This window comes from Thermobia domestica, chromosome 6 (genome assembly GCF_964235325.1).
Source record: "Thermobia domestica chromosome 6, izTheDome1.hap1.1, whole genome shotgun sequence".
Taxonomy (NCBI): Eukaryota; Metazoa; Arthropoda; class Insecta; order Zygentoma; family Lepismatidae; genus Thermobia; species Thermobia domestica.
Window position 1 is genome coordinate 3,020,567 of NC_137459.1, and position 24,010 is coordinate 3,044,576.

General features: G+C 37.0%; 1 protein-coding gene across 15 annotated transcripts in view; it reads right to left on the reverse strand.

Annotated features, from left to right (window-relative positions):
• Window positions 1-24,010, reverse strand: part of PMCA (plasma membrane calcium-transporting ATPase 3) — a 765,800-nt gene that overhangs the window by 107,538 nt on the left and 634,252 nt on the right. For 14 of the 15 annotated variants that reach the window (XR_014131792.1, XR_014131781.1, XR_014131782.1 and 11 more), the window contains 2 exons: window positions 11,317-11,493; window positions 8,690-8,884 (listed from right to left, as the gene is read on the reverse strand). Coding sequence is in view for 3 of the 15 variants with exons in the window: in XM_081761243.1 (XP_081617369.1) it covers window positions 8,690-8,884; window positions 11,317-11,473 (352 nt within the window). In the remaining 12 variants the exon portion in view is untranslated. Of the gene's footprint in view, window positions 1-8,689; window positions 8,885-11,316; window positions 11,494-15,859; window positions 16,123-24,010 lie in introns of those variants that run through there. The other variant, XR_014131790.1, reaches the window with a different exon arrangement.

Here is a 24,010-nt window from a genome sequence, read left to right on the forward strand (position 1 = left end):
TTATTGCGTTCCGGGGTGACCGCAGCGAAGCGGGGTGAACGCTGCTAGTCTAGTACTACTTTCTCATATGTGTCTCAGTCAGCAACTCGATTCACCCAAACGTAAGGTTTACTTGTGAGTAGTGCATATTATATTCTTAATCTACTAGTCATGTGGAGCACTTTGATATATAGAACACATAGGTCAATTTGTTCTATATATTTCCAACCCTGAAGGAGTAGGATCACTTCCGGGCAAAGAATTGAAACCTGTTTTAGAACTTGCTCGACAAACCCTTTCAGGAAATATATAGCTTGTCCACAGATTCCAGATTCAACTTTGGATTCATTCGTAGTTAATATTCCTGAGTTATTTTTAATTAGTTAACAATGCGCATAATTGTTTCATAAATTAATTCTGCATTGGATTTCCCTTACTTGTATATTTTGTTTATAAGTTTATTAGTTGCTTCTATCCTGCAATCACTTATTTTAGGTGGTATATATGGAGGAGAAAAAAAAATAAAATAAAAAGCAACATCTCAGTTGTGCGCTGATACTGCGCTCATACTTCGCTCAGTAGTTGCCTAGTTACAATCAACTTGCAGTTTTCCACTGATCATCCCATTCATTTGAAATAAAGTAGCTTTTCTCTCTCTCTCTTGCCTTAAAAAGTATCTGCTTCATTCCTTAAACTTTCGTCTCATTCATCTGTAATTTGAAGTATACATGTACGAGGGTAATCCCGAAAGTAAGGTCTCCTACTTTTTAGAAATACAAGGAAACTTTTGTTTCCAATAAAGTTTGCATCATTTTAAAGCTTGTACATTTATCTACAGGATGCTTCAAAATTACTTTCGGGGTTTTAAGGTTTTGTAGTATTTATTACAACTAACTTAAAATTATAAAAATACATCAAACGAAAGAGCAAATCAAATAATTTTGTACGCACGCACTGTTTCCTCTGTCTGGCGTTAGAAAGCGCTAGTAGCAAAGATGACGACTAGTGAACATAAAGCTTTCTGTGTTTTATATTTTGCAAAGACTGAATTTGTAGTTACAGTGCAACCGTCTGTGTGCAGAATTTTAAGGAGACGCTTACAACTACGTCCTTATCGTTTGCAGTTGCTACAAGATCTAAAGCCTACAGACTACGGTTTACATGCCAACTTTGCAAATGAAATGTTGCTGCAGATTATGAAGATTTTATGGATCGTATCGTCTTTAGCGATGAATTGACACTTCACCTAAGTGGCGATGTGAACACTCATAATGCTCGCATCTGGGGGTCAGCTAACCCCCAAAGATGGTACAGTTGCAACGAGACTCCACTAAATTGAGTGTGTTTTGTGCCATATCCTGGCGGAAAGTTTATGGGCCATTCTTGCCTATCGACTCGATGTGTGCCGTGTGACGAATGGTGCTCAGATTGAAAACTTGTAGCAAAAACTGTTTGAGTTGCTCTTTCATTTGATGTATTGTTTATAATTGTACGATAAATGTAATGAATATTACAAAGCCTTAAAACCCCGATATTCATTTTGAAACACCCTGTATTTTTCTACGTGATCGCCACTTTGGTGGAATTCATTTCTGTAGGCGCTGTAGCAGTTCTTGTATGCCCATTTGATATCAGCTCGCCGCTGTGTGTTTAAGGAAGCGTTGAACATCAATCTTTCACCTCGTCCTCATTGCTGAAGCGCGTTCCCCTTAACTATTCTTTCAACTTAGGAAATACGTGCTAGTCACTGGTTCGCTCAACCTTCGAGAATGTTTCGTCAGAAACTGACAGTCTTCTATTCCTTTTCTTCGTCGTGAATTTCAGTACGACCAGCTGCAAACGCCGTACACATCACTTAAGGACTTTTTCGACATTCAAGCACACAATTCACCATACAATTACCATACTTCCGCCAATTGGTGATGCATTTCAATCGGTTTAATCTATCGCCATTTCGTTCGAAAACCGGCTAACTACGCGACCTTTGCACAAAGTGGGAGCTCCATTACAAACGTCTTCCAAGTCAAGAGTCAGAGCAATGTGCACATATGCTTCTTTAGGATCGGAGAAAACTACAAACACAACAGTGCTGCCAACAGGAGGACGAAGTTTCCCCTTCGTCCCCAGTTCTCTTTAAGACATTATTTTTGAGATTATCCTTGTACTTGAACACTTAGAAACGTAACAAATGTTCATTAGCTGAATGAACTAAGGATTGTGGTTTAATGGGGACGTCAACAGCGAGACTATCCCCGTCACGATCAATACAACTACTGAAACAGCACAAAACTTGAATGAATGATTATGGTTTAATGGGGACGTCAGCAGCTAGGCTATTTATCCCCGTCACGATCAATACAACTACTCAAACAACACAAAATTTAAATGAATGATTATGGTTTAATGGGGACGTTAGCAGCGAGGCTATTTTTATCTCCATCACGAGTGTGCATTAGCTGGTAACATATGTATAACAACATAGAACAAAGAAGTCAGTTCGCGAACGGTCAATCTGTTAAGATTTGTACTGCGTGAATAGTATGTACTTCCACGTATGTACTCACGTTAGCATTTAATGTGTGTGTATTCCAGGGTAAAAATAATTAAGATTTAAAAAAAGAAAAGAAAACAAAAGAGAAAGAAAAAGTCCAACTTTTATCGGTCGGAATCATTTCAAAATATGATGTTTAAATGTTTGATATCATTGAGAACAAATTATTTTTAAACGCTTTACATTATATAGTGTTGTAAAAAATTAATTAGCTACATATATAGCGAAAATGTTAAAACGTTTCGCAAAACGTTTTTCATAAAGAAAAATAAAATGAAATTTTTAGGTTTTACGTCCCACGATTATGCCGGCTAGGCTAAAGGAGACTGTGATGAGAAATGAATGAAATGCTGAAATGAAGCAAGTGGGAGGAAACGGGAGAATCCGAGGAAACCCACGCAAACTGTGTTTGTCCACCACAAAGTTCATTTGGCGCGTGCTGGGATCGAACCAGGGACCCCAAGTACCAAAGGTGAACGATCTACCACTGAGCCACCGCGGCCCCCTCGTAAATAAAGAGGACAATATTTGGATAATTAAACGTTTAATAGTAAACACTTTGTATCTATCACTAAACCACTGTGGTCTGAAAAGACACTTTTCTTCCAAAGGCAAAAATCAAGCTAAATTGGTTACTCAGTTCGAGAAATTGTAGAATCAAATTATTCTATGGGAACAATTATTGAAATTAACCCCGGTTTCATTATCTCAATTCTTTTGTTTTCTGCTTCTCCCTTAACCCTTCCCTTGAAAGTATTTTGAGCACGGTGAAAACTGGAAGACCTTTGGCACAACAAATTTTAGGTGGTGTTGATATAATAAATGTGCTTTTAGAAGGTTACAGTCTCACGTTATTATGTATTGTACCTTGAACGTGAAAAACCAATCGAGCAAGAAGAATAAAAAAATAATAATGAAAGGATAAACCAGTGAGCAACTTCATCCAAATGTCAACAATCGCCAAACTCATGCAGAATAACAAGTACGCTTAATGAAAGTATGTCCATTTGCACAACTGCATACGTGACTACTATCCAGATGCCATATTAACCAATCGTAATACGAATGGAAGAACATCCTGACTTGTAAGTTATATGTACAGCTTTCAGTTTAACGTCACAGCGTCTTAGTATTTAAACAAGACTATACAAGGAATTAACAACAACAATTCTTTCGGTTCTTGCTTTAGTGGACCGTTCTATTCAGAATAACCTGGCCAACCACTATTGTTTCAAAGGTTATATTCTCGCATCCCTATATGAGGAATTTTAATATCGAAACTAGTTTGAAATAAATAAATAAATCTATGAATACTGATAAAGAGCGTTCCCAAAAGAAATGGATGGCCCGACATGTAAAACAAGACTATATTTCGTATCAAAACGAGAGACCTGCCTTCACAGGATGGTCCATTCGTAATTATTATTTATTAACCCTAGGAATCTCCGGTTTATTTTAGGTTACAGGTCATCCCAAGGGGGGGGGGGGAAGAGAAGTCCTCGACTCCACTTAGTAATATTTCTCATATAGGGCTACTATAAATGATTCATTCCTTTTTAAACGGTTCTATTTTCAAAACTACTACATGTACAAACCTGAGATATACCAATATATACGAAAACTCACCAAATTTCCTGCACCTTCTACAAAACATTCTATATGTTCTCCTTTGGTTACACAACACACGTCCAGACGGTTGTCGACCTCGTTCCACACATTCTATAGCGTCATCCTGTCAATGGTTTGCACTTCAGAATAAACGAGTTACCTGAGCTTGACTAATGACTCTAGTATGTAAAGGTCATTAATGCACAACGAGTTAAATCAGGTGATCTGGGAGGGGGGGGGGGGTGCAACGGAACAAAAATAGATCATCCTCACCAATCCAGCAATGCAGAAGTTCATCGTTTAGGTATTCATGAACTTGGATGTTTTAATGAGGGGGTGCTAAGTCTTGTTAGAAGACAAACTCCTGGAATCAGCAGCCAGTTGCGGAAACAACCACAACATATCCATCAACTTGTACCGATCACGGTTTTCTCAGAAAAGAAAAACGGCCCATACAGCTTCGTCTGTGGCACTGTACAGGAAACATTCACCTTTAGTGAATCTCTCAACTGGCACAACTGCACGTGGGTTTTCAGTGCCCCAGAATCGCACACTATCACAATAAGCAGAAAGTTACTTCATCGCTGAATATCAACTTTTTCGTCGAAATCGTCATTCTCGGATGATCCCTGCATTTTCATGCAAAATTGCAGTCAACGGGCATAATCCTCCGACTTTAACTGTTGCAGGAGTTGCACATGCAACGGTTTGAAATGTAACCGGCGACGCAAAATATGACACAGCTTCTTATGGTATTCGAAGTTGACTTGATCGGGCCGTCGATTTTTGTGGATTATGCACGAAACTAGCCTTCACTCTGTTCACTCTTTCATCTGGCACTTTTGGTCGATTGATCGTTTTACATTTACACAAGCAACAAGTGTCGCCGAATTCCAGATAGCACCGCAAAGTGCTTTGTTTACATTGTGGTTCTTTTCCGTACTCTCTCCTGAAAGCGCATTGTACTGCTACTACAGACGAACATCCCGCATATTTTAACACACAAAAACTCTTTTCTTGCTTTACCTCAATTTTGGACAGGTACTAAACTCGTGCTGCCATCTAATGTCACTAGCAATACACAACGAACTTCGTGAGTTTGCGGTTATTTTCATCTCTCTCTTGTTTGTACGTGCGATATTAAAAAAAACTTTTAGAATGAATCATTTATAGTACTTCCGTATAATTGAAGGTAAAGGAGTTATTTTAAATTTTCACACGTATTCTCGTACATAAAACACACAACATTTATTTCGTTTTCACTCCAGGAAGTCACAATATAACTGTTATGGCTCATCAAAACAGATTCAGCTGCTGCCAATAGTGCAAACTGTTGCCTGTATGGTCAGTATGGCCAGATACGTCTTTATTTAATTTGAACACACGGAAGATAAAATTACCTTCTATATTCTGGCCAGATAAGTCTTTTACTTAAATTACATATGTTAATGATATTCAAGTGGTTCCTCGTAATCTCAAGAAGGGAGTGCTCGTCGGATGAATCACTCGATTTTCTAAGCACTTAGAACTTTTTTCTTAAATCAATCACTTCGACAAATTGTTCAAGTAACCGCAAATGACAACTTAAAGAAGAACAACTGTCTGGTAACATTTTGTTGGGACTTTTTAACAAAACAAAAACGTGGGTTCGAGAAGCCCCCACCTCTAGATAAAAATACGACTAATCCGGTTTTGTCTTGCTTGAATTTTCAGATTCATAAATTGCGTTATTTTATATTAAAATCTCAGCCATATCTGGGCAGAGCTTCTGTAATTCATGAATAGTTTTGTGGATGATTTTACGAATACTGTGTATTTAAATTAAATACGTGCTAACCATTTTTATTTTTTATTTCTGTAGACTTGAAAATATAAGCTCGAGTAATAATTTTTATAATATAAAAGGGGAATTTTTGACGGTTCCTGTGTGAAACACATTCAGACAGAATATTCTATACGCAAGTGTGCAAAACTTTTGCTACTAATGACCTTTCTGAAAGAGGTCATTCACGTAGCTTTTAGAAGCCATGCACTCTTCAGTTTAATCCGAAAACGCAGAGGAAAGTGGAAGGGGGAAATTTACAAAAACACAGAAACATTTTCAACAATTTTCTAACATTTTGATATACTGTATATTAAAGGATATTCCAAAATATGATTTGATTTGATCTGAGTTTAGTGTTCCTTTCAACACCGAGGCTAAAGGAGACGTGGACCTATAGTTTAACGTCGGGTCCGAATCGCATGAGGTCCCGTGGGAGTCGCACCGCGGTCTCAAAATGACAAAGACGCGTACTCTAACCGCTTAGCCATACTCGAACCGCTGAATGTTTCCTGAAAACGGAAAATAAAATGAAATCTTTGAGTTTTACGGCCAAGGCCACAATAATCTTGTATGCTAACCCACATTTTCCTATTTTTAAATTAGTCTATGTTTAGAATCATACAACGTGATTATTTATCTCTAACTTGAGTATCGCCAAATGTTTTGTTTACATCTTTATACTGATCTTTATTCTTCAGTTTGAAACTTCTAAAATGACGTTTTAACAGATGTATTTTTGTTTTTTGTTAATCTTAAAAGCATAAAAAGCAATGTCGCTTCTTTGATAATAGTAAATACGTGGACACAGTTTGCTGATAAGGCGGGTATCCAAAGATTTAGCCAACATTTCCTTCATTAGAAAAACCCACAATGGCAGTTTTGGTCTTTTCACCCCAGTAATGTGCACTCCCACGTGAAGCCTCCCTCCAAGAGAAAGGCTCAGTAGTAGTTAAACCTCACTAAGTACACTGTTATGTAATTAAGTTGTCTAAAGTGATTAAAATACGGCTTCCTTTAAGAAGAAACAATGATATCGAAGCAAAACTTACTACAAAAAACATGCAATATGAACTTAATACGTACAGCTGAATTAGGAATAATAATTTAAATTCAATTCATAAGCAATCCACTTGGAATATACAAGTGTTGTTGTCTACAGTACCAAACATATGTTTCTCAATACTAGAAAACTAAAGGAACTTTACCTGGTTCTGCATTATCCCAGTTAGTCATGAAAAGAAATAATAATAATATTAGAAATTATTAATGACACCACTGGGTGTCTCCGATGCAGACTACAGCACAATTTGTGCACTTAGCAAAGACGAAGTGCAAGGAATGATACATTTCGTTTGTTCTGAACACCTTGCACGAAAGATTCGAAAGCAATTGAACCTGCGACAACATGCACCTGATCTTTATATGATATATATACAGGGTGTTACAAAAATTTGTCAATAATTTGGGAATAGATTCTTCACATCAAAATAAGAAAGAAAACAAAAAGTTCATACGGACCTGTGGTCAAAAATGCATAGCTTCGGAGTTAGAGCTGCCAAAAACGTGAAATAAGTGAGCTTTGAAAGTTCATAGCTCCACCACTATGGGACCTATCGTAGTCGGGTCAAGACATCACTGAAAAACTAATATGTAAACTATCCAAATACTCATCTTCCAGAACCTTGGAAACTTGTACAATCATTTTGAGAGAGGCTGTTTCGGAGTGCTTGATCAGTCTCCACCTACCTCTCTAAAAATTGGTGTGCAAGTACTGGAGCATTCTTAAACATGGATATTTGCATAGTTGACATATCAGTTCCTGAGTGATGCGACTACGATACATCCCATAGTAGTTCACTTCTTTCACGTTTTCGGCACCCCATAACTCTCGAACATCCACTTTTGAGCACAGGTCCATATGAACTTTTTTCTTATTTTGATGTGAGAAATCTGTTCTCAAAACATTGTTACACATTTTTTGTAACACCCTATATATGATCTGAAGAACAGGGTAGATCATTTATCTTGATATGCTCTTGTAACTTTCTAACAGATATAAAATGCTGAAATTTCGTACCATGCAAATGTTGATAGAGGGACATTGTTTAACATACCCTGTAATGCAACTAGATTAACAGTTGAGTTGAGTTGATTTTAACGTTCCGTTCAGCAGCGAGACTATATGAGACGTGGACCTACTGATTAACGTGGAATCCGAACCACATGAGCTCCCCGTCGAGAATCGAATCCGGGTCTCTGACGCCAAAGCCACTAAGGAGCTCATTGGATTAACAATGTTACCAACTCAACATAAAGTTTATTTTCTTTTAAACAGCTGTACGTCAGGTTATTCCTTATTTCAAATATGTAAAACGAAAAGTGTACAATACCACACTTGTTATGTAGTGTTGCAAACTATGGACGCTACAGCATCACAAATATTAAAAAAAAAGTTTCGGAGAGTTATACTACAGTCGTAAGTGAAACGAACACACTGTACGTGTGATGAGGATCTTGACTAGAAGATCGAAACGTCAAATGTAAATGTGTTTTTATATTAAATAAGTGCAGTCTTGTTCAGCAGTGTGTTTGTTTTTCTGAACATTTAAGAGCACTTATTTTTCTATGGAAATTTACATAGAAAGGCATGTAAGAACTTAAATCATGCATTGTAAATAAAGTGGATGGCACGTAGTTACTGATCTCATCACAGTTGGAATACATACCTGCATCTTCATCTTCCGGTTTATAAAAAGACAAGCCCAATGAAACTACAGCTGCTATTTCTAAAATTATTAGCGTTACATCCTGTAGAGCTTCCCACACCAATTGAAGGAACGTTTTAGGTGGTTTTGGAGGTATTACATTAGAGCCAAATGTTTCTTTCCTATGTTCTAAATCTTTCGTTGACCCACTGAGGCCTGAAACAGACAAATTGAAGTTTAGTATATATGTTTTCCAATTGATATATACAACCTTAGAAGTTTGGTTATAATAGATTATTTCCAACTTCCCAGTTACTTTTCTTCTCTCCTTTCTTCCCATTCATATTTGAAGTGTTTATAGGTATTTGGTGGACAGTTAGTAGTGTGATACTATTATTAACGTTTCGGTACAGAAAACATTAAAAACACTACAATAGAAAAGAAGTTGAATATAAGCGCTTACACTAGTTACTTCCTGAGGAAAGAAACATTAAACAAGAGAGCAGCAAGCGACAGTTTCACATAAAAGGAAAACAATTCAGATAGGCTGATCGATGGTACATGGCACCTCAGATTGAAAGAAAAAAATCTTGATGATGATTAGTTGAGCCAAGTAAATGTTGAATATCAGTTTAAAAGTGGGTCGAAGAGCAAGAAAAGAAATAGAACGATACAGTCACATAGAGATGTTACTGATAGCAAGCATACAGCAAGAGCATAGTACACAGATATCACCAAATAGCATTTTATAAATACGTTTCGGATGGTATTTACTATCTCCCCCAAATCCATCGACAGATCCGGAGCCGGCAATGTGATTTTTAGTGAGTCGTCGTAAACGATCTCGTACATGGATATACCCATCGCTCACGCGCCTGCTCCCTCCAGACGCACCGCTCGCTACAGCTCAGGACCCTCTGCTGCGCTCCTGCTCTGACTGTTAGATCGCATTCGTGCTTTTTACTAGCCACCTAGCCCAAGTTGGTTCGTGTTTCATGCACTAGTTTTCATCCCATACCTCCACACTGTATTTATATTCATCACAATTACAAATAACGAACCGCAATCACTATCAAGTAAGCCAGAGTCACTGCCACGTGAATTGGGGGAAGAAATTAAATAATACCCTACGTTTTTAACAAATTCAGCATTACTGTTCTATTTGAAACCTGCTTTTGATTTTATTTCCTATTTCACCTCGCCTTCAGAATAGCCACGCGATACGCGTGACTTGAAGCAAATTAAATAAATTAAAACAGAATAGATAGATGGAGGGTAAGTAAATGCATAATAGTTAAGACCGAAAACACTCAATTAAAGTACTTATGCTAATAAAATGTAGAAAAGCGCGAACAAAAAATACCAGTGAATGTTCGTACAGAACAACCATGTCAATCAGCACCACAGTTCCTACAAAGTAGCCCGTCCAACTCTCCAATCAAATCGTCATTTTCCTTAATGTGGATGTGAGATTTGAGAACAGATGCCTCGACAGTATGTACGCAATTAAATGTAACCAGTGCACACAAGACGTCCAACTCACCAGCTCCCTTTCTCACTATAGAGAACGTTTCTTTCCTTATGTCCCGACCATTCATGAAACCCGTGTCCGTTCCACTAGTTCAACATCCTGTCAGCCCTGTGCAATCAGTAATCCCTCTCTCAACATTATCCGCTAAGATTTCAATCGAAAGAAATAGAAAACTACCCTAAAAGCCTCTATTCCGAATTTCTTCATCAATACAAGTCAAGCCTCCATTCCGTTCATAAATCTTATCTTATACTTACTACCTCACTGACAATGGTAATTCTTTTCCGGTCTGCTCCAAAACCGTCTACCGAAGACCTCTTCGTGCCTTCATTACACAAACTGGTCTCTTGTAACATCTTCAACTAAAAAGTGCCAGAAGCTCAAATGTAAAACTTGTGCTACATACGACGTTTAACTTTCCAGCATTTCACCACAAGAGTAATGTCTACACAAATACCTGCCATTTGATTTATTATTATTATTTACTATACATCCTTCAATACAAACAGTAAACAGTCTCTGCAGCCACGCCACTGTAAAGAGTCTACGTCTGAGAAACTTTTCTTTCGAACCACATCAACAATCACCGATACTTTTGCGTACCTTCCTCGTAAATATTCCCAAAATAAGTTAAACATTCAACTCTTATGTCTCTTAATACATATCGCAATCAAGAACTACATAACAAGAAAATAAACCAAGAGTAAAAAAAAAAGTGGAAGACTGGAGAGGGATTCGAACCCGGGTCTGCTCGCTTGCTGTGCCGATACGTCAACAACTACGCTACCTAGTCCTCTCGCTGAACAACTATATATTTTTCCACTCCAAGTTGGTGCTCTGCCACTCACACCACATTGACTTTGCCACAACTCCTGTTCTGCAGGGACAATGCAGTTTGTACATAAGACTGGAACAATGTATGGCTGTTCAGGGAGCAGACTGGGAACCGCAGTGATTAATACATCGACACGGTACACCAGGGACTTAGGATTGGGTACCAGTTCACTGCATGCATTTTTTTCACTTCCTGAATATAATTAATTTTGCACCTAAGAGAAATTCATGTAACACAAAAACTGTTATTTCCTCAATTTATCAAATAATTAACAGAGATTACCTTCGGCGGGGGAGGTGTATAATTTCCTACAAAGTTCTTGAACTCCACCTAATTCTTGTAATTTTCCTATACCCTCCCTGCCTCGAGTTTCCATTAACTCCCGGAGCTGTCGGAGTGAAACTCCATACCTCGCTGGTCGCCCATCTATCGTTGCCATGGCTCCGGACGGAGTTCAACCTAAAAAATAAAAATGTTTTGTATAGTCACTTCCATCTCTCCTTCATATTCTACACAACACACAGTCTGTTAGCAATTTTCTTTTTTACATTTACACATAATTTTGTTATTCAGTAAATGCTCAATCAACCCTTATTTTATTAATACAGAACGTCTTTACAAGCAGGTGAAATTACACCACTTTATCTGGATTTGACCCCAATGCGAATACAAATAGAGTTTGGGTCTCAAGGTTTGAAATAGCTCCGTTTAATACTGGAAGTTAATAAACAACGAATATAACCAACACACAACAGTGGGGAAATAAGTTACAAAGTCTTCACAATAGAAATAGGAAAATCAAGTTCTAACGTTCTACTTGTGAAGTTCCAAAAAGGCCTTTTATTTATGAAGTGGAATGATTTCACATCTCAGATTTTATCATACAAATCAATGACACTCGTCTTTTACTAGAAGTTTCTACCACAGTAATTAACACATCAACACGTTGGGGACACACATTTTACAATATGCACTAAATCATACCATTATTTAAATTTTCTTTCAGATATGGTTGGCTAAAAGTTCTGTTGATTTCAGTTGTTGTCAATTTGTTATACGTACCTAGCTTTTAATTTATGTAATTCAGCTGCAAATCAAACTACAGCTACGCTAAAGTAACCTGCACCGTAATCTATGGGACACTCCTCTTTCCTCTCTGTGAAACCTTTGTATTACATGCTTTGAAATGAAGGAACTCGTTCTAGATATGATACTTATACAGCAAGCGCTGAGGAAGTTTGCGTGCTCTAACAATCCTAAGAGCTATGCTGGACACGGACATCCCAAACCGGACATGTCTTCAGGCAAAATTAAGACTGATATTATGATGACTGACATCGGCAGGGCTCAGGCTGGAAAGAGGCAGGCAGGGACAGCACGTCTTGTATGACTGCTTCCCTGTGAGGTGTAAGGAAACGAGAACCGAACACCTTAACAATTCTCAATTAAACACAGAAATTTAAATTAAGGAACGTCTTAATGAGACACTAATATTTCACGGAAGGAATGAAAAGCAAGCCGGGCCCCTTCAGTCATCACCAAACGAAACCTGGAACGTGCGATCGTTGCTGCAATGTGGAAAACTGGAGAATCTGAAGAATGAATTTATGCATCAGCCAAGTTCAGTCGTCTGATGGTGGAGACTTCAGAACGATTTACTCAGGAGCTGTAAGCGGAACGGCAGAAGTTGGTTTTCTCATGAACAAGAAAATGGGAAACGACGTAATAAGAAGTTGGAGATTTAACGAAGGAATGGCAATGGTCAAGATAAGAGCAGAACCAAAAAGCATAGCCGTAATACAAGCATACATGTCCACAATAAGCTAAGGAGACAATAAGGTAGAAGAAACGTATGAGCAACAACTAGGGGAAGTAACACTGAAGGTTCCAGGCAAGGACAAAGTATCATCACGGGAGACTAGAACGCGACAGTCGGAGAAAGGAAAGAAGAAAATAGCATAGTTTGGATTAGAAGAAAGAAATGGTAGAGGAAAGTGGTTAAAATAATTAAGCAAAAGCCATACACTTACCGTAACGAATACATTCTTCAAACACCCATACCGAAGAAGGTATACGCGGACCAAACTAGGAGATACAGGAAGACACCGAATAGACTACATATTGATCCGACACGCATTCAGAAACCAAGTGAAGAACAGCACGAGCTACCAGGAGCAGACGTGGATTCGTACCATAATTTAGTGCTAATGAAGAGTGAATTAAGGTTAAAGAAGGAAGTTATACCAAGAGCACATAGAAGATGGAACAAATTAAGAGACATTTACCTGCAAACAGAATTCCAAGAAGCAATGGGCAGAGACAACTAACATCTTGGGCCATAACACACTCCAACAGAAGTTTTATGAAAATAATTGAAGGTGTCTCGATATTATATTTTATATATATATATATATATATATATATATATATATATATATATATATATATATATATATATATATATATACCGTATATATATAAAGAGGAAGTAAAATACCACATTTAAAAGAGGAAGTAAAGTTTGGTAATTTGGTGAAAATCCGACTTCAATACCGCAAACAGTTCTTGATATAAAGCGGCATATATTTCATTGCGATGTCATCAGTGCCTGCATCCTTTGGACTCCTGGGGATTAAGCATAAGGAAGTGAAAATTGGAAAATCTAATTACTGAACCTCATTGCATGTCCCAAAACAAATTTTATGTGAAAATCAAGAGAAATAATGGTGTGATACTAGGATGTTGTGAGGTAAGGGAATCTATAATACTCACAAACTCATTTTCCCTCATGTAATAAAAGAGGATTCGTATCATAATTTAGTTGATTAATTTAGTGAAATCCAGACGCTAATATTACAAATAGTTACTGAGCTTTAGTATTTTATATATTCTTGTGACGTCATTATTGCCGAGAAAGGATGTTTCGTCTGGACCCTTGGGTATTGAGTATGAGATGGAAATTGGAAAATCTAATCACAGAACTTCATCGATGTCCGAAAATAAATTTTATGTAAAAATCAAATGGTGTCAGTGGGGCACTGGGTTAAGGAAATCTACATTTAATACTCTAAGAGAACACATTTACCTTACGCAATAAAAGAAATAAAGTTGATTAATTTGGTGATAACTGGACGCTAATATTGCAAATAATCACAGGGATATAGCGTTTTATATATTTTTGACGTTATCATAAGTCAGGGCGATACTTCATTTGTGCTGTTGGGTTGGGTCATCACTACTGAGAAACTATGCTTTGTTCGGACTCTTGGATTTTGTGTATAAGCACGTGAAAATCGGAAAATCTAGTTATCGGACCTCATTAAACGTCCGAAAAGGAATTTTATATATAAAAAAAATCAAGGGTTGTTATACTGCGGTGCCATCCAGTGATGAGAAATACATGAGGACACAAAGTATTAATGTAAATTCTCTAACTCCAATATATCACTATGATACCATTTGATTTATATTGGGACATGGAATGAAGTTCAATGATTAGATTTTTCAATTTTCTCCTCCTTATATCCAAAATACAAGCATCCGAACAAACCATCGTTTCTCTGCAATAATGATGTTACAAAAATATACAAAACGCTATAACTCCCTAACTATTTGTAATATTAATATCTGGGTTTCAAGAAATTAACCAACTTTACTTGGGTTATTACATGAGGTAAGATGGGGTTCTCTGAATCTATTAACTGTAGATTCGCCCCATCCCGCGATACCCAGTACTGCACCACGACTTCCTTTTGATTTTCACATAAAATTTATTTTGGGATGTGTTATGAGGTACAATAATCAGATTTTCAAATTTTCATCCCCTTATACCCAATTCCAAGGAACTGATGATGTCACAATAAATTTATATATATATACCGTTTTATCTCACGAACTGTTTGCAATATTCAAGTCAGATTATCATTAAATTAACCAACAATACTACGTATTTTAAATGTGGTAAAGAACGTTTCACTGAGTGTAATAGCTGCATAGTTTCCCCTACATCACGTTATCACAGAACCCCACCGTGACACCACGAGCATCATTTAGGGGCAATCCCCCCCCCCCAAGAGTTTGAGGAATACTTTCACAGAGTCCCTACTAATATACTAGTACAAAACGTGAAAATCTTATGGCGGTGGTGCTCTGGCCCCCTCAAGCAAAGTCTGAAATGACGCACTTGCGTGACAACCTCAGCTGTCTTTATAAAACTTGTCTTGGAGTGTATAAGTTCTAAAACTAAGATTTTCGAACTTTCATCTCTTCAACACTCATATCCTAAACCAGACCGGTTAGTGCTCTACCACTGAGCCACCGTTCCACCTAGAGTAGAATAGGTAGATAAAATAGATAATGTTAGGTCAGGCTAGGCAATGTGTCTACTTATGGATAGCACATATTAGTTAACCACAATATTAGTTTACGTAGTTCCGGTTCACTCTTTCGATTGTGATGTGTTTGCGTGACAGTTCACGTATTCAAATCACATGTAATCGGAGCAGTGTGTTTGGACATTCAAGTTTGCCATGAACTGAAACACTTTAAGTTTCAAAGTGTCTTTCTGGTGGCCAGAAGCTAATGATTGTAATATATGAAGCACATTACTTTGTAAACATTTGCAAAGTATTGCCACATGTGAAATTTTACGCATTCTTTGTGTAAAAACTGCTCCAGAGAACATTATGAGGAAAACTTTTTGAACAGAATTTTGATATAACACACAAAGGCTTTTTACACACAAATATACCATAAATTATTTACAGCAACTTACGAACGGAACATGATAAACCGAATACATTTTATGTCTTATTTCTATTCTTACCTTTACACTATTTACAAATTCTCATACATCTGTCATACCGAAAAAAAAAAAAAAATGTTGTCCACAGTCACGTAACTCCCATTACATTTAAAGACAGTGTTGGATATCACCGTTTTCTATTAGTACACAATTAATATCATAATGTCTATAGAAAAATATGTTTGAAATAATATTGAAGTCATAAATTCATAATTTCTTGACATATTGACCCTCCTACAAAGCTGTCACCATCAGTGAACAATTCCCTTCCAACTTGCCAACTAATGTTGCCAACACCGAGTTAAAACATTCGCTAACGAGTAAACCTACAGAAGAAGCTTCTTTCTATAAATAAAATCATACAGTAACAACTACATATGAAATATCACAAGTAGGGAATATATGAACTTGAAATACGCGTGTGCTTAATTTCTATATTTTTATGATGGGATTCCACTCGTTCTGGGACCTCATTCCGTAGCAGGTTACAGCAAAATTTGCAGATTACAACGCACATGGTGCAACAACCAATAGAATGTGCCATACCGATTATCGCAAATTTGTATTGCGTTGCATTGACGCAGAACGATACGCAAAGAGATTAGACATCTGAAATAAGACAACATATCAATTTCGTATTTCGACCCGACGTAATTCACATGAAAACCATCAAACATTTACTATATACAATGTGAAAAGGTCCGAAAACAATTGAGCAGCACATGCATAAAGTGCCTTCCGCTAATGATCATCGCCATCATGAACTTTATCATCATTCTGTGTGTGTAGAGCATGGAATGATAAACAATTGATTAGCATAGGACTGCCGTTAATCAGCAGAGGCGTCGGGAATATCATTTATTGACACCAAATGTATGTCGAACAGTGATCCACAGGTCAGTGCTATACGTAAGTTGGTGTGACGTGTGTCGTTACTGTCAAAAGATGCTTCGTCATCGATTGCGGCAGTCTTTTCAGTAGGTTGCGGCCTTTGATCACGGATGAATAATGGCGTATTACGAGTGTTCTTTATTCTTCCACACATTGGTGTTCGTATTGGACGGAATGGGCTACAATGCAGCGCATATGAACTCGCTGAGGCTATTGTTTAGCTCTGCGGGAGGGGGGGGCAGGCTTTTAACAGACTTTTTTTCGATATTCTATTCACATTCGTTAAATTAGGTTAATAACATTTTATTCAGACAGTATTGCTGAGCGAGCGTTAGTGAGTGAAGGCGAGTTAGAGCTCCACAGGCACGATGTTTTCTGTTTTCGTTAGTTTTGACCCCTCATTACTAAACAGTTACCCTCGTTAACTCCACGAAGACACTGCGAAGAGACAACGGATTGCAACGAACGCGTCATACCATGGGTCCGAAGGATAGAAAATGGCTTCTGTGCAGTGACGTATTCTAAAAATCTGAACGTGGTTTCCGCAGCTTACCTTTGTATATAAAAGAAGTCGTCCTGAGTGACTGATCAAAGCCCAGGCCAAGCCGCTTAAACTAGAAATTTGAAATCTAGAGTGTGTATGTTTTTTTTAATATGTTACCACTTAGGAGGGATTTTTGGAAATTCACGGAAAAAGGGGGAACGAGGTAGTAATTATTACCGCAAAATATATGACTCTGCATAAGGCCTAATAATACTTAAACGACCAATCTCGATCGAATTTTTAACACAGATGAGGTTAAAACCTGGGAGGTGTTTTATCATTTCACTCTGACGGTGAAACGTAGGGGAGGAGGAAGAGCGGAAGAAATACAAAAATCAATGTAAATAAAAATGGAAGTGACTCTCTTTGTGGCTCCATCGCTCTTGAACCACAAAATCGACCTCAATCAAATTTTCAACATAGATGAAGTTCGGTCCTGGGGTGGTTTTCATCATATCACTTTGACGGTAGAACTTAGGGAAGGGAAGGGAGGAAGAGATATATAAAAATAAAGGAAACTTAAAAACGTTTGAACTACCCGACCGATCTCTATTAAATTTTCAGCATAGATGAGGTTCGGGCCTGGGACGATTTTTGTTATTTTACTTTGACGGTACAACGTAGGGGAGGGGAGAGATTATGTAAAAAAAAAAAAATGAAAGCAACTGTCTTTGTGACTTCATCACTCTTGAAACATTCGACCGACCTCAATCAAATTATCAACATAGATGAAGTTCGGGCCTGAGATGGGTTTTGTCATATCACTTTTACAGTGCAACTTAGGAGGAAAGGGGAGAGACATTTAAAAGATTCGAAAATGACCGATATTACTGTCGAATTTACAGTTTTGGGGGCGCTGAGAACAGTAACATTTTCGATGCTGTTTAAATCCAAATTCATCCCCGCAACTTGGGGGAGGGGAGAGGTAGATATATAAAAATGAACAAAAGTGACGAATATTACTGTCGAATCCAAAGTTTTCTGCGTCGCACAGTTGAACAGTGACACTTCCGATCCCGTTTACATCGATATTCAGTACCGCAACTTCGGGGAGGGGGGAAGGAGATATATAAAAATGATAGAAATTTAATACTATCTGTATCGAATGCGTGGTTTTCGGGGTCACTGAGATGACCAGTGACATCTGATGCTGTTTAAATCGAAATTTAGGCCCGCAACTTGAAGAAGGGAGAGGGGTGCATATATACAGTGGCGGATCCAAGGGGGGCTATAGGGGCTATAGCCCCCCCCCCTTGACGCTCAGGTATACACTGGATAAAATGGGCTTCAATCCTGCTTTACACTGGATAAAACGGCAAAATATGGTTTAGCCCCTCCCTTGATCATATCCTAGATCCGCCCCTGCATATATATATAAATGATTGAAAATGACAGATATAAGTGTCGAATTCATAGTTTTCGAGGTCGCTGAGGTGAACAATGATACTTCCGATGCTGTGCCCCGCATCATGGGGGAAGAGAGGGGAAGATACATAAAAATCATAGAAAATGACCGATATTAGTGCCGAATACATAGTTTCCGGGGTTGCTGTAATGAACAGTGACACTTCCGATGCCGTTTAAATCTAGGCCTAGATATATAGATATAAATAAATAGTTATGTAGCATTTTCGATAATGTAACACAGCTATTATTAATACATATTTGGAGCTTTGGTCAGTTTTGTTTGAGATGTGTGGGGTTTCCAGTATATTAGGGGATTTTTTTTTCTTACCCAGGACCTTTCCCGTCACGCTTATAGAAATAAGATGGAACCCTGTGTGTCATTAAAAGATTGAAGTAATGAGTAATTACTTGTGTTTGATGCTGATAGAATGAAACATAAAATATGGTGGATTCATTAATAGAGAAAAAAATACGAAAAGGAAACGGTGTAATGTGTGCGAACTGATATCGACTAATAAGGAACAAGGTTAATGAGCAGAAAGTAACGTAATTGCTGGTTGGACCCTATCTTAGAAAGTATAGCCTATCTTTTTCATCATTTTAGTTCTGAATTAATCACAATATTTTCTTTCCCTTACAGGACAATAATGAAGTGCCAAAACTTGCAATTATAACGTTTAAGCATATTTACTTACAGGGCAGCAAGGACAATAGCCTGGTACACTCATGTCCAAAATGATTGTCGCATATCTATAATTCTCTTCTTTTAGGAATATAATATGATAATGATTTTGTAGGGTACTTTTAATACTGATAGTATGTGTATGATCGGGAAATGTATATTTGTGGTAAATTTGATAGGAAAATAATTATATGTAAATACGAAAATTAGAATGATTAAAACAAAAAGTTGGTAAATGGTCAACAGAGTTTTATTTTCGTTTTATTTTTCTTATTTACTGCTCTTTTGACATGAAATTTGCCACATACATTTGCCAATTATACACATACCAACATTATAAGAAATACCGGGCGAATTCGTTATCAAATTATATTCCTACAACATATTCATAGACATGCGACAATAATTTTGGACATGAGTGTACCTTATGATAAAAAAAATTGTGGTCAAACTTGTTTAACCTAGTTTTATTTCTACTGTCAAAGATATGACAAGTGAGGAAGCCATAAGTGACTGAAGTTTGTTTTTAAAAATGAAATGAAATCTTTAAGATTTTCGTCCCACGGATATGCCGGTTAGGCTAAAGGAGACGGTGATGATGAGTGATGAATGAAATGGTGGAATGAAGAAAGTGGGAGGAAACGGGAGATCCCCGAGAAAACCCACGCACACGGTGTTTGTCCACCACAAAGTTCACTTGAATCGTACCCGGGACCCCAAGCACCAGAGGTGAACGCTCTACTACTGAGCCACCGCGGCCCGGAGTTTATTTTTAATTTGTGCAAAATGATTATATATATATATATATATATATATATGGAAATACAACGTTTAAAAGTAACAAAAAATAGCTTAATTTATTGAAATAACTATCGTGATAGTCTTTTGGTGATTATTAAAATAATTTTAATCGAACTAGGACCGCAGTATATAATTATATGTGTGTGTTACAAACACAATAACTCAAGCATTCAAAGTACTGAAGGAAGCCGTTTATAGTATAGAATCGTAAGCACTCGCAACTCATGTCAAGTATATGACCTTATAAATGTCTTTAAACGCGTTGGCATTCATACTTGACTATTCAACTTGATCAAGCGGGTCAAAGGTGAGTATGGCACTTCCATTTCACTTAATTGAGGCAACAGTCTTCCCAAGACACTTGTGCGTTGACCATGAAAATATTACTAGGATCAATGAGACGAAACATTATTTTTAGCATGTCCAAGCAGAGAGCTGAATAAAGCAAGAACAATAAATAATACTCACAAAGAGACTTACGGAAGTGTCACTCACCGATTTGAATGAAACTGCATAGTTGTAGAACATCGAAAAAATATTCGACACGTATTTTTTTTTTTTTTTATTTCAGCAATGGTGCGGATTTAAGGGTAGAAATCGCTCTTTGAGCATTAGGGATGGTCTCCAACTATAGGCAGAAAACAATCATTTAATATACAAGAAAACATACTGCCATAGGGGTAGGACAGCTGATTCAGAATCTGATGTCAAAATTACGAAATTCAAAATGGCGGATCCAATATGGTAATTAAAATTACTAAAAGTGTTCTGGTTTGAAATGTTGTGCAGTTAGCCAAGAACAATTATAGTTGGCAGAGGATACTGCGAGAAGGTTGCAGATAGATTTGAAACATTTCTGTGCTTACTTTGACGGGATGCTTGATTCAAGTGTGTCTGCACCTCTTACTATGCGGGGTGCTTATAGAAAGTAAATCTCCTCGCCTCTCATTATGTCAGAACTTCATATATCTTCAATTATTATAATTATGAATTTATTGAAAAGACGTTTTACAGTAATGATATTCCGTAAAATAATAATAATAATAATAAATAAAAATAAAAGGTGGGTGATGCATAAACATTGTTTACACCGCGCACATTACGGAAAAACTGGGCACAAATAGCAAAATGCTCAATAATTTTTGAAACAAAATGTTACAGGATTTTCAAACCCAGGTAATTTTTCTTCCAAATAACCGCTTTTGTACCACACATACCTAATAAGATTTGCAAATCTGGGAGAAGAAAAGTTATTATCAATTAGTGTTTGGGTCTTAATTGGAGAAGAAAACTTATTATTAATTAGTGTTTGGGTCTTAATTATATTATTACGTAGATGTAAATTTATGTTATAGTTGTAGAGAAGAACAATGTCAGAAAAATGTCTCAAGAAGTTTTTCCATTGCCTGAAGAACACATGAAGAGGCTGAATCCTACTAGTTGTTACTGTAGGAATGATTTCTATTTTGAGGTATTCTTGTGTTTTTAAAATTGGTTCAAAAGTTGATGAATTGTGACCACTCCATGAATCTAATAAGAAAATGGACTGAGCAATAGACGCTGGGCTAAGTACCTCGGATAGTGAGAGGCGATGGGACTCGTTTTCAATAAGCATCCCGAGTAGTGAGGTGCACAGAATCACTTTAATCAAGCATCTCGTTAAAATAAGTACAGAAAGGGGTTTCAAATTAGTCTGCAACCTTCTCGCAGTAAAACCTGCCAACCATCATTGTTCTTGACTAACTGCAGAGCATTTCAAACCAGAACACTTTTTTAAAATTGTAATCGCCATATTAGATCCACCATTTTGAATTTTGTAATTTTGACGTCAGATTATGAATCAGCTATCCTAAAATACCCCTGGAAGTATGTTTTCTTGCATATTAAATGATTGTTTTCTGTCTATACTTTGAGACCACCCCTAGCGTTCAAAGGGTGGTTTCTACCCTTAAACCCGCACCATTGTCGAAAAAAAAAAACGAGTCGATTATTTTTCGATGTTCTACAATTATGCAAAGTTTCATTCAAATCGGTAAGTGACACTTCCGTAAGTCTCCTTGTCAGTTCATAAAGCTTAAGTTCACAGGTGGTACTAGACATACAGTATTTTAAACAATTATTTACTTCAATTATAAGGATAGCCAAGTTATTTTCGACTGTTTAGACATCAGGCGTGTCAACCAAATTATTAAATAAGAAAGAGTTCGAAAGTAATAATTGCTTTGTATGTAAAAGCCAAGTATATAGGGCAGAGTGATTACAATTTCTCCCGATAGTTTATTGTAAACAAGTGGCTTCTTAATCTGTAACCTATCATATGTCACTGCACGAATATCACAACACATTGCATACAAGATGGACTACACGATCAGTAACAAACAGACGTATAACGTGAAATAGTGCAATATTGACTAGCAAAAAATGTAATAAATAAATATGAAATATGATGAATAGCGGGTGTTTTAGAGATAAGGAGGTTACATTTGGAAATGGTACTTACTTACAATGGTTCCGGATTCCATTCCCAGTTAGCGATGAGGAACTTGAGCAATGGTTTAAGACTAAGTCTGCGAGGATAGTGACGCGAAAGCAAGACAAATGCCAAGTCTGTAAGACTTGGGCAGAAGACCAACCTCAAGTCTTGTAGTTTTCCTACTTGCATATATTTTTAAGTAGATAAAAGTAGAAAAAGACGTTCTCATTTTTAGCATCAAAGTAATACAGTGTCCTTTTCTAATTCCTAGTTATAGGGCTATACCGTAAAATTCATTATAAGCTTAGGAATGTCGACGTGTGTTTTGAAAGATAGAATGTTTGATATTTCGCGCTATTAGCGTTTTGATATTTCGAATATAGGCACATAACATTTCTTTCTAAGCTTGTCAACTTAGAAAATTGCAGAAAGGGTTGCAGAATTCCACAACGGACAGCGAGCGACATTTAAAATAATAAGCGTTATAGGACATTGCACAGTCGGTGACAAAAGTTCTTTCCGTTTGATGAAATTAGCTTCGTAAATAACTTCAAAATGGAAGGACAATTTGAGTAGTTTTCAGTAAATAAAAACCAGTGTAATTTTCTGTATGCTTCAACCATACCACAGTTGTACGTTCCAGCTATACTACCGTTATTCCCAAAATAAATTTTTACCAAACGGAAAGAACTTTTGTCGCTGACTACATGTACAGTACATAAATAGTTGTTTCTTGAAATAAATTCACTACGTGCGTATATTATATAATTTGCAGAATGCTGAAAAATGGCCATCGCGGACAAGGCGATTTGCAGGGACCTTGGAAGGAGCAAAACATAATTAGTAGGGAAAGCTCATATACTGTTCGAAAGGTTTTAGATAAATTATAAACACTATAAATCACAATAGTTCTACCCAGTAGATTACTTCTCGAATATAATTTAACTAAGCATGTAGCTAACAAAGAGAAATAGTCGTATCACTTATAGCCCAGTGGTAGAGCACCTACTTCATTTCCATAAATTGAGAGTAATTACTATTAACATTCAAACTGTCGGCCTCATGAAGTACTAGGATAGTTCATTTAAATTTTCAGCGACGTCAGAATCGCATTAACACTTAACAAGAAACGTTTGTGAATCTGAGGAAATTAGTAGTACAAGCTAATAAATTATCAGCTATGGCCCAAATGTGATTCAATACGCAGTATATATTTTCAATCTTAACAAAATTGACAATTTTGTGATTGTTCTAGTGTGAACAATTTATTTTGAAGCTGGAAAGAAAACAAGTACCGTAATAAAAAGTTGTTGCTAATGCAAACTAGAGCCGGGGATGACCTAATGAACATTTTAACCTTATACATACGGACAC